Genomic DNA, 15753 nt, shown 5'->3' on the forward strand with positions numbered 1-15753 from the left:
AAATAAAATTCTGTACTTCAGATGTCTGTTTGTTTATGTTCTGTCAAAAGCACTGACCATTGCATCTAGATTAAAAAATTGGTAAATCACTTAACTACATAGATAATCACAACTGAGTCCAATTGACTCTGCATGTGACATTGACGCATGTACACTTTCAGCAGGAGTCACTGCATAGTGAAGGGGGGGGGTGAAAACTTCTCAGCCATGGAAATTGATGTCAATGCACCATGGCAACTGTTCTGTGGTCTTGGCTGAGACCAGCTAACAGCGTATGGTTAGGTTCAAACCTAGAACATACCTGATATTTATGACTTATGCACTTTTGTACTGAAGATATAATTTACCAACTGAGCTTAATGTTTGGCTTGTTAAATTGTCAGCAAATCTTCATAAAATCAAAAACAAAAACAGAATTACCTGGAAAAACTCAGCAGGTCTGGCAGCATCGGCGGAGAAGAAATCAGTTAACGTTTCAAGCCTTCATGGCCCTTCGGCAGAACTGAAGCATAGTTAGAAGAAGGGAGAAATATAAATTGGTTTAAGGTGGGGGGGGGGTTGTGGTTGGGGGAGAGAGAGAGATGCTTCAGTTCTGCCGAAGGGCCATGAAGGCTCGAAACGTTAACTGATTTCCTCTCCGCCGATGCTGCCAGACCTGCTGAGTTTTTCCAGGTAATTCTGTTTTTGTTTTGGATTTCCAGCATCCGCAGTAGCTTTTAGCTTTTTGTTTTTATCTTCATAAAATCAATCCAGTTATTTCCCTGTGATGCAAACAAAAGCTGCCACTGTGATACTTGAAAATAATCACTTGGTGCAGATGGCTTCCCCTCATGATTGCCCACTTATCATAAACAAACACAATTTCCATTGACTGGTATTTCTACCGAGATTATATACATCTTCACTCCCCTTCTCTCCCTTCACCAATCGTTGGTGACAAATCCTACAGCCATATGAGGTCAACTATTTAAAATTTCCTCCCTAAACCCATCTGCCTCTTCACTTGTCTTCCTTCAGGATCCTCAATAAAACCTATCTCATGACTAAGAATTTGGTCATTCCTTTTGATCTTTCCTTTCTTGCCTCCATGTCTGTTTTTCTCATGCCCATTATGAAACACCTTGGAATGTTTTCTACATGAAAGATCCTGTATAAACACAAATTGTTCAGAAAAATGGTTTGTAGTTTTGTTAGCAAAGTCAACCACAGGAAATTTCCCTACAATATGTATAATGCTGCTGCATATTGTGACAGGTGGTATACATTCCCACTGATGGACATAAAATGGAGTAAATTAATTACAGTCAGAAATACATTCTCACTTTTCTAGTGCCCTTGTTTAAATGTGTAAAAACCAAGCTTAAGAGGCTCTTATAATCAATGTCTGCCCTCTGAAAGGAATTCCATTTTAAATATGAGATTGTTGACAGCTAAATTTCTAAAATTGCATTGCTGCTCCCAATGATCTGACAAACAGATGTATTTTTCAAATTAGCTACAAGTGGAACTGTATTCCTACTACCCACTGGGGTCAGTGCTTTGAAACCAGGCAATTTGAGTACATTACAGCTACAATTCCCACTCTTGAGGTCATGACGAAAGGGTAAAAAGTCAACATTACGCAGATGTTCACATTTCAGTTTGTGGCGATAGCAAATCACTATTAGCGATTGTTATGTGCCAGTGTGATTGGTAGTTCTGTCACCAGGTATCTGGGAGCCTCCATCTCCCCAATGCCAGTGACCACACACTCGGCCACCCAGCTAATCTCCAAGACATCCTCCTCGTATGCAGGGGTCTGGGTGGCTGTCACTGGTAGACCACCCCTGGATCTCTGTCTGATTCTTCCTGGAGTTCTGTGGCCTCTTCTGCAAGGAAAGAAAGCAGAGAGTTATCAGTGTGAAAAATGGCATGAGTGGAGAGGAGGAAAGGGCGATGACTGTGAGGCATGGATCTGAGATGGCTGAGTGTCAGTGATGTTTACATGGGAATGTGAGGAGGTGCCTCACGAGAGAGGATTGAGTAGAGTGGCACAGTTGTTGGTCTGCGGTGTGCTATGCATGATACTTCTAGGGAAATCAGAGTGTTGGGAGTACAGTTGCACCTGAAAGTAGGATGCCACTCACATTTCCTGCTCTTATGAGATCATTGAACCTCTTGAGTCGCTGAGTCCAGGTTCAAGGGTCTGCTGCTGACTGCGTCCACCACTTTCAGCCACACCTGCTTGGTTTGTGAGGCTGGCCTCTTCCTCCATCCCGTCCACGTGGACAGCAGTTCCCTTTGGGCCCTCACTACAGTCTGTAACAGGGAGGAATCAGAGAAACGAGCATTGGGGGAGTGGGGGTGATAGGTGGTGTAGGGGGGATGGATGAGGGGGCAGCTTTACGATGGCTGGCAGAATCCTGAGAAATCAATCTGGAATGCAGCCATTCTGATCCCTAACAAGATCTCTTTAACTAGAAATCCTTCCATTGACAGAAGTAGGTTGTCATCACACCTGTACCGTAATTGATCTGGACGCGAGGTACCAATGCCATGGCTGAGTTAAACAGCCACGGCAAAACCCGCTTCTCCTACTAACAGGTTCCAGACCCACTACCCACCCCCTGCTGAGAACAGGTTGGTTTGGTAAAAGTGCCACCCTGCTTGATGGCCACGTCTGCCTCATGTATGAATAGTCCTACCTCTTTGCTGCTTCCCACTGCAAAAATACCATAATCTGCTGACCATTCTCTGTGCATAGCTCCCAGTCTTACCACCGCACCAAAGACCTTCCAAAACAGACCAAGAGTCTGTATGACCCTGAATTTGCACTCCAACACTTTCACTCATTTGTGATGTCTCCCTGGGGGTTCCACCAGTCTCCTATTGAATTGCAACAGGGCATTGGGAGAACTCCTTCAGGGTTGCAAGGCCAACATCTGTTCAAACAACTTCAATTAAACTGTAATTTTAATCCAAACTCTTGTAGTGTGTCATACGCCTGGTGTTTAATTCTTTACCACTTTACTGCTCCTTGGTGCCAATGTGTACTATGGAGTCCTTCGACCTTAGATGAAGGGTGTGACTGGCTCCTCTTAACTTTATAAAGAAGAAAGAAAGGAAGAACTTGCATTTTTATAGTACCTTTCACATCCTCAGTGCCTTGCAGCCAGTGAAGCAATGGATTTGGTAACCTAGTGGCATGGCGCTGGATTAACAACCCAGAATTCTTGAGTTTAAATCCTACCACAGCAATTTATGTAATTTAATAAATCTCCAACCTCTACCTGGCCTGGTGTACATTTGATTTCAGCCCCACACTGTGTGGTTGACTCTTAGGCAACGAAGGGTAAGCAATAAATGTTCTCTTTAGGGCATAGCCTGCACCCTTAGAACAATTAACAAAAGAATCAGAGGTGTAGTTAGAAAGGCAAATGCAGCAGCTAATTTGCTCTTAATAAGGTCCTGCAAACAATATTATGATAAATTACTGCTCAGCCTGTTTCTAGCTGTATTAAAGAAAGACTTGCATTTATATGGCAATTTTCATGACCACTATACATCTCAAAGCACTTTACAGTCAATGAAGTACTTTTTGAAGTGTTGTCACTGTTGTATTGTAGGAAGGGCAGCAGCCAGCTTGTCCATAGTAAGCTCCCACAAATGGCAATACGTTAATGACCAGATAATTGGTTTTTGTGATGCTGATTGAGGGATAAATATTGTTCAGGGATAACTCGCCTACTCTTCTTCGAAATAGTGCCACAGGATCTTTTGTATCAGTTTAGCATCTCATCCAAAAGATGGCACCTCCTCTATTTTTGCACTCAAACACAGAATCTTGTGACTCAGAGGTAAGAGTGCTGCCAACTGATCCACAGCTCACAGAAGTCAAGAGATCAGGATAGGGCACCAGGAGAACTCCCCTCCTCTTCCTCAGATAGTGCTATGGAATCTTGAAGCTGCACCTGAGTTGGTAGATAGGATCCTGGTTTCATATTTCATCTGAAAGACGGGACCTCGAGTAACACTGCTGTGTCAAAGTATCAGCCTAGATCATGTGTTCATGTCCTGGCATATGGTTTGAAGCCACAATGTTCTGATTGAGATGTGAATGTGCAGAGGTGAACGTGCTAATCCCTGTGAGGTCTAACACTGAGTTGCCATGTGTGCAGTGTTGGAATTGGCATTGCCCACCCTGACCACCTTCTGCTGTTGGTGCCTCTTGTGGGTCTGTTGCTCTATGCTGAGCAATGCTTCTCCCTTGAATATCACAAAGAAGCGCTTAGCACTCCCACAGGAGGCTCTGGGCCATTTCCAGACTGCGCTAGCATCATGGCCATTGTTAAAGGAAGACTTTTTTTCTGCATTTTTTATTGCGGTCCCTTTAGAAAGCCACAAGTTTTCAAATCTTGTAGCAGCATGGTGTTCAAACCCTCCTCTCTGCCCCACCCTTCCAAAAGGCAATTTTCCAATGACTGGATTTCTAGTTCAGTTTCTTGCGGTTATGTAAATTGGGCTAACCAGGAAGATTTGTGAGACTCATTGGGCTGGCATTAATCACAATCCACTCTTTTTATGGATATTGTAAGTTAGGGAGTTTGAAGAACGTGAAGGGTTTAAAATATTATCAGGGTAGTAACAGAGTGAACACATCGCTGTTCCTTCACTGTGGGGTCATAATCCTGGAACTTCCTTTCTCACAGCACTGTGGGTATACCTACACCAGATGGGCTGCAGCAGCTCAAGATTGTGTTCACTCAAGGGTAATTAGGGATAGGCAATAAATACTGGCCTTGCCAGCGATGCCCACATCCCATGAACAATTTTTGGTCATTTAAATGTTAAATGGGTGATCTTTGCTGTAGCCTAAAGTATAAGTTGCCTACTGACATAGTGTTTAGTCAGAGGTGCTTTTGGTTTGTTTGTAAAGCCTTAAAAAGTGAAATCTTGTTGGGTCATCCTTTCATCTATTCACTGGAAGTTTGAAGTCCTTTTTAAAAGTTATTGGTCTCCACAGGGATTTTAACAACAAAATTTTTAAAAGTGCACGTCCGCGCATGGGCTTCAGATTAAAACAAACTCCTGACATTAAAAGACCGGGAACAACTGGGACTTTTATTTTTTACCACCAGGGAGTATTCATACATAGGTAGGTGCATAATCTGCAAGGCAGCGGTCAGGCTCATTGATAGTATCACCTTGCTTGGAGGAGAGAAGGAGGTTGAAGCAAGTATTTTAAGAAGGAAATGCAAATTCATCCTGGCTTCATAAATGAATAAATAGTTGAGATAATTGGAACTGATTCAGCAGGTACATTTTATTATGCATAGGTTCAGGTGCAACCACCCATTGCCGTGTTTATTGGTGTCATTAGACCCCTTGGAATTATCACATTACTGAATTTGAAGGCTTTCTTGTGTGATTTCAATGTGCTGTAGTGTCACTGCTAGCTTTGCTTTCAGATTCCAACCCACCACCCATCACCCCATCGAAATTATGGCATCTGAGCCAAGGGCGACAAGACTTTGCCCTGAGACAACACTATATATGGCTGACTTGACTAAAATTCTCCCACCCAGGATTGTCCAATGCTGACAGCCGTATAGTCTGTTGGAGGCAAAGTACAAGCTAGAGAGAAAAATGGATAGTCGTAAAGTCTGTATATGATGTGTTTTACTGAGACACGTAGATGAAGGATTAGGGCCATAGAGTACCAAGATAGAAAAGAAATTGCATTTATTGAATTTGCTTGATTATGCAATCCCACGCTTGGGTTTTAAAAGCCAATAGGTTCAGCTTGTAACCATGTACTTTTGAGGGTTTTGGCATGCTAACAAATCTTGTTTTGATGAAACTACAAGAAACAGAGTATGGACTGCTAATTTCTCTGCAAGTTTTATAACGTTGATATTGAGGCAGTGCTTAACATTTGGGATCAATTAAAACAAAGGAGTTACAAAGAAACTGAAAATAAATGCCAAAGAAAATGTTGATCAGAAAGAAAAAGCAAAGCAAAATAATGAGGTGAAAAAGTTCGGTTCAGTATTGTCACGTTTCCAGTGATCAGCATATTATTTGAAATGCTCATTTGTACTTCTCTTGAATTCCTGTTGTAATAATATGAATAATAATTCTAATAATTGGAATTCATATATAATCTTCAAAGCTGAATATTAATTTCTAGCAAATGTAAACTTTTGGAAGACTTTTAAAATTAAAGCTGCAGTTTTGATGAATGTTCACTCTCTGGCATTTCTGAATGGAAAATAACGTCCATGGAGAATGAGAGAGAGATCTGGAGTCCTGATTGACAATAAATTGAAGCCATCAGAACAATGCCTCATGGCAGTGAGCAAAGCAAATCAGATGTTGGCATGTAAAAGATCAATATTGAGGCAAAATTGTGAAGTTGTACTGCCACATTATAAATCGTTGGTGTGACTGCACTTAGAATACTGCACTGGTCAATGCAGTAGAAGGTTATGGAACTGCCTGAAAGGATATGAAAGAGAGCAACTAAAATGATTGAGGGGTTGGATGGATTGGTTTATGCAGACAGATTATATAAACTACAAATGTCTATCTGTTAAAAAGAAGGTTAAGAGATGATATGATTGCGTTTTTTCGGATTCTGATGGGACTAGATAATATTGATCATAACAACCTATTTCACCTTGCCTGGGACAGTAGAAACAGAGGGCACAACCTATGTTTAAAGTGATGTTAAATTCAAAATTTACCTGTGGATTTTGACCCCGATTTTAAAAGGGGCACAGAAGTGGTATGCGCAAGCCCCAAAGTGGGCAAGGAACTGAGGGAGTCCGGGAACATGGAGGTCCTATTCAAATATCATGTGCAAAAGTTCTTTGGCGGCAGAAGACTGCAGAATGGAACCTATCAGAATAGTCCCCAGTAGTCAGAGAAACAGAGGATGGAGGCAGTTGTGGGGGGATGTAGATGCAATTGAGGATATTTGACAGTACAGATATGATTGAGGATCAGGGGAATGCAGATGCAATTGGAATTGAAGAACTTCCCCTTCAAACCACATACCATCTGGACTTGGGCATACATTGTCACTACGTTAAAATTGTAGAATTCCCAACCTTATATTATTTTAGGAACTCCAAGACCCAAGGACTGCAGTGGTTCAAAGCAATGATCCATTATCACCTTCAAGGGCAACTAGGAACGGGCAATAAATTCAGCTTTGGATGCACTGTACATATCTAAAAATAACAAAAGAACTTTGCTGATCCCTTTTACCAGATCTTATTCCTGTTTCTTATATTTCTTTAAACATAGACATTAACATCCTACAAATAAAAACATAGAATTTTTCTGAGGGATGTTTTACCTAATTTAACAATATCTTCCAAATGTGCCTGTCTTGGTGCTATTGCCTTACCACTAGCATTGCTTAAAAAAGGACAGTAACCTTGATCCGCTTTTGTACTTTTGATCTCTAGTTTATTAGTAAATCATAAATAGGAGTTTCACTCTAAACCTTGGTCTTCTATCTATCAAGATCCAAGAGCTTGTTTGGCACTAGGCGGACTGTCTTTGTTGAAAAAGACTTTGGATGTATTCCCTGCTTATTTGGATTTGGAAGATAATAACACTCGTCATTTTGTTTAAAGAATTTAGCACTGTCAATACTTGAAGATGAAACAGCAGCACAATCCATATGGACTAGATTGAGTTAAAAAGAAACCACAATCCTCTCAGATTACTGATAAGATTGATAAAATTTCAATCTTCACAAGGGGTATAAACAAGTCTGGAGTAGTGGTGTACATTACAGACTGGGATTTTATATCAGGAGCCAAATTCTTTGCTGTATGAAGCAACCACCGTCTATAATTGAAATGCGTAAAGTTAGGAATATGAAAGTAGCAGAATTCACAGGCAACTAAATCCAAATAAATTCTCGAACGTAACAATAATTCATAAGGAGCCTAGCCCATTTAGCCAATTAAAACTTGATCCTTCAGTATTCCAGATTTCCCAATGGTAATATCTAGTTGCATCCTGATTGCTTCCAATACTCTGCCAGTCATTTGTTCAAAACATTTATCAGTCTTTGAGTAGAGATGGTCTTCATATTTGCTTTAGATTTACTTTTAATGTCTCAGGGAAAATAAGAAATTGTATTTATATAGCTCCTTTTCTGACATCCTAAAGTATTTTACAATCAATGAGGTATTCTTCAACCATAGCCACTGCTATAATGTAGGAAACAGATGACCTGCTTGTGCACAGCAAACTCCCGCAAAAAGCGATGTGATAATGACCAGTAAATCTGAGTTTAGTGACGTTGGTTGAGGGATAAGTATTGCCCAGGACACTGAGGAGAACTCACTTACTCACCTTTGAAATTGTACCATGCAATCTTTTACATCCACCTGAGTGGGCCTTGATTTAATGTCCAAAAGATGACACTTCCTTCAATGCAGAACTGCTATTTTCATTGCATTACTGTCCAGTTCTCAGCCTTGAAAATGTATCCTACACATTTAAGGTACTTTCTCTAATGGGATGCCACCAACCTGCACTCAGTGCTTTAACTGTGGCCAAACCATTGCCTTATACAAGTTAATCAATATTTGTACCCTATTTATAAATTCTAAAATTCTATTGAATTCATATCCTTTTGCTGCTGTAAATGTTGAGAGAGAGATCTCAGTTGCCAGTTTTAATATCCAATGCAATTAACTTGTTGAAATTCCCACAAACTCTTGATTGTGTACCACATTTTGGCAGACTAGGAAACCACTTTGTCCAAAACCAATCAGCGTAGAGTAAAAGTGAGCCAGTTTCCAGCTTTGACATGACAAGTGATGGACATCTGATTAGCTCCTCAGCCTCTCTTGTCGAAGAGGTCTTTGCTTTGTCAGTTTGCACCTTGCATACTGGTCTATTTAACATATTTTGTTTCTTAACCTTTCTCCACAAGTAAATAGACTAATCAATATCATGTTTAAATGCTCTCTTTCTTCTAATCTTAATGTTTGCTTTCTGTAATATTATGCAATAGTCAAAGATGACATTTGCTCTACTTAAAATGGAAACTTCAAAAAAAAACCTGGTTATACAAATGTTCTTGTGTCTGCAGAAGTAGAGCTTCTGCTCCATGGTTCGGTAGAGTGTTAAATGGTCATGACTCCTGTGTTATACTTAAACAACTTTAGTTATATAAGTGTTTTAAAGATGATAATTGCACCAATTAGTGGAGATCATCAGTGACAGCTCTTTGGTGAATGTGAAAAAAAGCACAGAATTAAAGGATAATTGTAGAAGCAAAGTTTTACTAGTTGTGGACTGTTTCAACATAACTTATGCATTGTCTATTAGTACTGTAATTACCAACTCTACTGGGTGGGACATGCCATTCACATGCCTGACCCCAGACTCCTGAAGCAACTGCTCTACTCGGAATTTGATTATGGCAGGCAACTCCCAGGAGGGCAGTGGAACAGTTTTGGGATGTCCTGGAACCACCCCTGACGAGATCAAACATCCCCGCTGACTCATGGGAGTCAGTGAATTGTAACGACCAAAATGGAAACAGTTTATTGAGGAAGGCACCGAGCACATCGAGAAATTGTATCAGGAGCACGCAGAGGTGAAGTGGAGGTGTCAGAGAGCACACAAACTTCCAAACACTTCATCTGCCTATCCCTTTAATCACCACCTGCCCCGCAAGTGGCAGCATCTGCAGCTTGTGCATTGGACTTATAAGCCATTTCAGAACTCATTGAACAGGAGTGGAAGCAATTCATTCTCAGATCCGAGGGACTGCCTAAGAGGGACCAGATACCTGATGTTTTCACAAAGTTAGAGAGCACCAAAATCTCTTCATTGTTTCGTGACTAGTTTTTATTTCTAATTGATCCTAAGAAATTAGTATTCTTGGGTTGAGTTTTCACTTGACGCTCCATGAAGATGAAACTGAATCTAAAATTGAAAGCTATTCAGACATTAGAAGTACCTTAATTTAGTACGGTGGAAATAAATGATCTTAATATGAAAAAATCAATTATTTCAAGCACAATTTTAAAAATTAAAAACAAAGCATTTTAGTTCTGCTTTCCTAACCTTTTAACACCTCCCTTCTGGACTTGTGACAGCCATCTTAGTGAGGCCCAATATCAGATCCATCTTGAGGTTACCTAAACTGCTCACACCAACTATCAGGTGACTAAAAATAAAAAAAATCTCGCATGCTGTGTGTGCCTCTCACTTCAGACATCATGGGCTGTAACTTCCGAGTTCCCCAGGGTTGTATTGGGGGGGTACTCCAAAGATGCGCTGGGGAATCCCCTTCAGATGTTCCTGGGTAAGGTTTGCACGGCAATTGCCCAGAAGTGCAAACTTCCCCTGGGCAATTGCCCTATACTGGGAACCATCCGAAAAAGTGATTTAAATTGCAAATTATGGATCGTTCTGACTGTGTCACACCAATAGTGGCCCAGAAAAGGTTAGAAGGATTAAAACCACTTCTAACTTCTGGGAAACTATTGTACAGGCCCACACCAGCTCTCCACGGGTCTACCCCCATACCTCCAACCACCCAGGGGACGCCCCCCTCTCCCTGATTACCCCCCCCTCCCACCCGCCCCCCAACCACGGGACTCCCCCCCCCCATACCCCTGAGCCCCCAGGAGACCCTCCACAACTACCTCCACCCCCACTGGACTCCCCCACCGCTCTGACCCACCCAGGGGTCTCCCCTCACTGCCCCCTGCCCCCCCACCCCCCCACTGGGATTTCCCCCACCTGCATGAGACTCTTCCCACCAAGCCCCCATCCCCCCACAGGCAGGCCTAGCTCTCACCCTCACCACCCACCAAGGCCCGAACCAACCTGATGACTAACCCGCCACCCTCCCACACCCCAAGGTCTGACAGCCTCCGCCCCCAGGTCTGACCCAACTGCTGACCTGACCCGAGGCCTGAACCCCTCCCCCGCAACTCCTCCGGGCTCACTTGGCCTGACAATCTCCCCCCCTTACCCCTTCCTGCAAGGCCCGACCCTTTCCCCCACTTCCCCACCCCAGGCCCCGCCTGACCCAAACTAAGATCTGCTCCACCCCCAAGGCCCAACATCCTTCACCTCCCATCCCTCCTCGGGCCCAACCCGAGGCCTGAACCCACTGACCTATGATGCCCTCGAACTCTGACCCCTGACCTTCAACCCCCCCCCCCGACCTCCAATTGCCCCCCTCGCACCCCTACCGACCTCTGATTCCCCCCACCCCCAGAGCCCTATCCACTTACCTTCTCCCTGGCCTGTCAAGGACCTTTAAATTTCAATGGACCTTTAAACTTACCTGGTTTATGACAGATAGTGCCATAAGAAAGGGGGCGTGGCTTCCTTCATTTCAATCTTTATTTATTCATTAAAGGGATATGGACGTCACTGGCTAAGCCAGCATTTCTTGCCCATCCCTAATTGCCCTTGTTCAGGGGGCTGTTAAGTGTCAACCACATTGCTGTGAGTCTGGAGTCACGTGTCAGCCAGACCAGGTAAGGATGGCAGATTTCGTTTCCTAAAGGACATGAGTGAACCAGATGGGTTTTTACAACGATCAACAATGGTTTCATGGTCATCGTTAGACTTTTAATTCTAGATTTTTATTCAATTCAAATTCCATCATCTGCCTTGGCAGGTTTCGAACCCGGATCCCCAGAGTATCACCCTGGGTCTTTGGATTACTAGTCCAGCGACACTACCACCACTCCATCGCCTCCCAGAAGGCAAAAACAGTAAAAACTGGGAAATAAGAATACTGGTCCGAACTGATTTTTCCTTCTGGGTGGGTCCTGGGAATGCACTGCACTGTCTGGATTTCATCCAGCCTGAGTTGGAAGGTGGTGCGAGTTCAAATTGAGAAAAAGTGAAGGTTAGAAATTGGGCACAGAGTGGCAATCCGACGCTGACTGCCACTCCGAGGAAGTCCAGGCCCCAAATTCCAAAATATCAGAAACAGAGGAAAGACAGGAAAGACTGTAGTCATTTCATGCTGGTTTATTCTGACTGAAACCAAGTATTTACAATCTGGAAACTTTACTCGCCAACAACAATTAATCTTCCGGTGACCTGAAGCAATTAGACTTGGGGCAGAATTTTCAGGTCGGCGGGCAGGTGCGATCGGTGGGTCCAGGAGCTGCCAGGGAATGGATCGCCGACCGCGATCGGCCCCCTCAGCGCTCCCAGGGCGGGGGCAGGAGGAGGGAAGGTGCTCCCTGGAGGCAACGAGCTGCCTTAGGGAGCTGAAGACTTCAAAAGTATTAAGTTAAGATTTTAAAATCAGAACAAAATGTGCAAGCATCACAGTCACCTGAACATATACATTATAAAAATGCTGTCCATAGATTTTTATTTTTTGTTATTTAATAACGGGAACCTCATCCCGCCCTTGAATGAGGTTTCATGAAAAAATGCAAAAGTCGCCTGGCGGATTCGCCCATCCGCCAACCGAGAGGTTGGGCGGAGCATGAAAAATCGGGGACAATTACAACTTTAATGGGCTTAATTGCCCTCTTCTCTGTCGGCGGACACGCTTCCGACTTGCGTGCACCCACCGACCGAAATATCGCGCGAGCACGGGATGATGTCAGGACGATCGCCCGATGTCATCGTGAGCTGTTTTACACTCGAGTGAGTCTGGTGCGCATCCGCCCGCCGACCTGAAAATTCTGCCCTTGGAGATTTTAAAAGCACAAGCTAACCTAAACACAGTTGCAGTGTAATAGTGAAGTAATTCCTTCTGTGTTACATAGTGTAGCACTTCTGACAGCAGAAGGCTGCATGTCATATGACTTCAATGTGAGCAAAGCCATGCAAGGTCCACTGATGTTATTAAATTGGTTTATACTAATTCAGGCATTTTTTCTGGTCTACTTGTAGGTGCAGATATTGTCCAGTGGCTATTGAAGAATCTGAACATTGAAGATCAAGGTACAATTACTGAGATTCAAACTGGTAAATCCATGCACAATCTGATAAGTTAAAAAAAAATTCATAAAATGATGAAGTAGCTAAAATAATTTGACGTATTTTTTAAATGCCTCTAAACAATGCAACATAAAAAATAAAACTTCGCTGATTCGCAGCGACAGCTGAAGCCCCAAACCAGGGCATGGACAGTATTGTCTGTAACTGCCAAGGTCATCACTTCTAGACTGTGGGTCACTGCGGACGATGTCTGCAACATCTGACTGATAGTTTGCTGTGCACCATTGTATCAGAGAGCTGGCCAAGGCTGTCTACACGAACATTTCCCAGTGACAGAGCAAAACAGGACAAGAGAGTACTATAGGCTTTGTCCGCATTGCTGATTTCCCATGGTCCAAGGTGCCATAGGCTGCACCCACATTGCTTTGCACCTTGCACATTGCCTGACACCTTTGTGTTTAGAAAGGGATGTTACTCCACGAATGTCCAACTGGCAACAGTCATGATTTATTCATCCTGTACCAGCCATCTGTGCCCCCTTTATTCCAACCAAGTCATCAGCTCTCAGGCTGCCTAATTAGGAATATCCCTGAAGCCATGGCTCAAAACTCCTGTCGGGAACCTGGGCAGGTATGTAGTGCATGCCTATAATAAGAGACATACCAGCAATACAATTTTTGTTCAGCAGACCATCAGCACACTCAAATATCACCTCTGCTGCGTGGACTGCTGGAGAGGAGCTCCGCACTACAACTATTGGGCTTGTTCATTGTATGACCCATACTTTGTTTACACTGAGGGGTCAGCCCTTAGCACCACTGGGCAGCAAGAGTTACAGGAGGAGGAGGAGCAGGAACAGCATTAAACACCAGTGTCCCTCGCTGCCATAGATCTCAAATTCAACCGATTCAAGAGTGCTTTACCTGGTCCACCTTCCTACCTCATTATCAACAGTTCTGCAGAACTGCTGTTCTGACCACCACCAGCTGATTGCCTTCCTACAGTCCAGCTTCATGGGTCATGCCATCGGTTGACTAAAAATATTAATATCAGCATCAAATCCAGAAAAACTCCAACAAATCAATTCATATTTGTATAACACTTGCTGAATTAAGAATTATATAGATAGATTGGAGAAGTTGGGGCTGTTTTTCTTGGAGAAGAGAAAATTGAGAGATTTGATAAGAGATATACAAAATTATGACGAGTCAGTTCAGAGTAGATAGCAAAAAACTGTTCCCATTGGTGGAAGGATCGAGAAAAGGAGGGACAGATTTAAGGTAATTGGCCGAAGAAGCAATGGAGCCATGAGGAAAAGCTCTTTCACGCAGTGAGTGATTGGGATCTGGAATGCATTGCCTGAGAGTGTAGTTGAGGCAGGTTCAATTGAGGTATTTAAAAGTGAATTGAATTATTATCTGAAGAGGAAGAATATGCAGGAGTTGGGGGAGAAAGCCAAGGAGTGGCATTAGGTGAATTGCTCCTTCAGAGAGCCAACATAGACATGACAGCCTGAATGGCCTCCTTCTGTGCTGTAACCATTCTGTGATTAGATCACCCAGGGCAAACCTTGGTTTTCTATCTTCTGTGCCTATTTATCTATCCTCGTGCTGCTATGAAGAGTTCCCCCTGTGCAGACGGCTTGAGAAGTGGGAGGCTACTGTGTTTCCATTAAGGACACATTAGTTGGCCATGATTGTTGACCTTGAGCAACTGTGGGCCTTGAACTCAGCTTTCTGGCTACGGGCGGCAGCATCTCAGTGAGGACCAGGTCAGTTTGGCCCACTTAGCAACATGGAGCTAAAAAGGATGCTGCTGGAGTGGGTGGCGGGCGTACAGATATGCTGTTGTGCTCAGGGAAAACATCAAGTGCTTCTCCCAAGGAGGCAGTGCCAATCTCCGGTGGCACTTCTGTGGCTCTGCCTGAGATTAGGGTGAAGGGGGGATGTGATGCTCTTGAAGCCCCTGTTACCATTAACCACCAACGTCCCCTCCTTTTCCTCCAGTGTCACAGGGGCCTTGACACTTTCAGCACCTGAAATTAAAAATAACGACATGAAATGCCCTTTGGTGTGAAAGGGGAGCAGAGAAGGGGAAGAGTAGCTGCTGAAAGCAACTGTGGTTTGTGATGCAAAATGTATCGGGTGGATAGAAATGAGAAGGAAGAAAAGTGGGACAGTGTGAATAAACCCTGCTCGATGTCTCCTCCATGACTCTGGCCCACCTCCTGCCTGTGACGTCCTGCATGTCCCAAGTGGGAAGAGTGTTTGCACAGGTCTCTGGCTTTTCCCCCCCGCCATCTGCTGTCTCATGTGATGTGAGACCTCTTACTAGGAAGAAGGGATTGTGTTAGTGAGCTGCTTTGAGAATGTGCCTTTTGTCATGATTGAATATTGCGTATGTCATGTGAGGACTGTGATCCGTGATCAAGTGAGGGTAGCCACTTGAGGGTGAGAGTAGGAGGTGCAGAGGGTGTGATTAGAAAAGGAAGGAATTGTAGTGAAGTACTTGTAAGGGAGTGAAGGGAAGTGGGCATGAGAGGGGAATGTTGTATGTGTTGGGGCTATAGGTGTGAGGAGAAAGTGAGGTGAAAAGTAGTTTTCAGCACACTCAAATATCACCTCTGCTGCGTGGACTGCTGGAGAGGAGCTCTGCACAACAACTATTGGGCTTGTTCATTGTATGATCCATACTTTGTTACACTGAGGGGTCAGCCCTTAGCACCACTGGGCAGCAGGAATTACAGGAGGAGGAGGAGCAGGAACAGCATTAAACACCAGTGCCCCTCGCTGCCATTGATCTCAACTT

The 15753-nt window shown here is 43.6% G+C and overlaps 1 protein-coding gene across 5 annotated transcripts in view; it reads left to right on the forward strand.

Annotated features, from left to right (window-relative positions):
- Window positions 1–15753, forward strand: part of rgs7b (regulator of G protein signaling 7b) — a 458499-nt gene that overhangs the window by 283671 nt on the left and 159075 nt on the right. For 3 of the 5 annotated variants that reach the window (XM_078557261.1, XM_078557263.1, XM_078557262.1), the window contains exon 4: window positions 12898–12948. In XM_078557261.1, coding sequence (XP_078413387.1) covers window positions 12898–12948 — 51 coding nt within the window. Of the gene's footprint in view, window positions 1–12897; window positions 12973–15753 lie in introns of all 5 variants that reach the window. The other 2 variants (XM_078557260.1, XM_078557264.1) reach the window with 1 other exon arrangement.

The sequence above is a fragment of the Cetorhinus maximus genome, chromosome 14 (assembly GCF_964194155.1).
Source record: "Cetorhinus maximus chromosome 14, sCetMax3.hap1.1, whole genome shotgun sequence".
NCBI classification, from domain to species: Eukaryota; Metazoa; Chordata; class Chondrichthyes; order Lamniformes; family Cetorhinidae; genus Cetorhinus; species Cetorhinus maximus.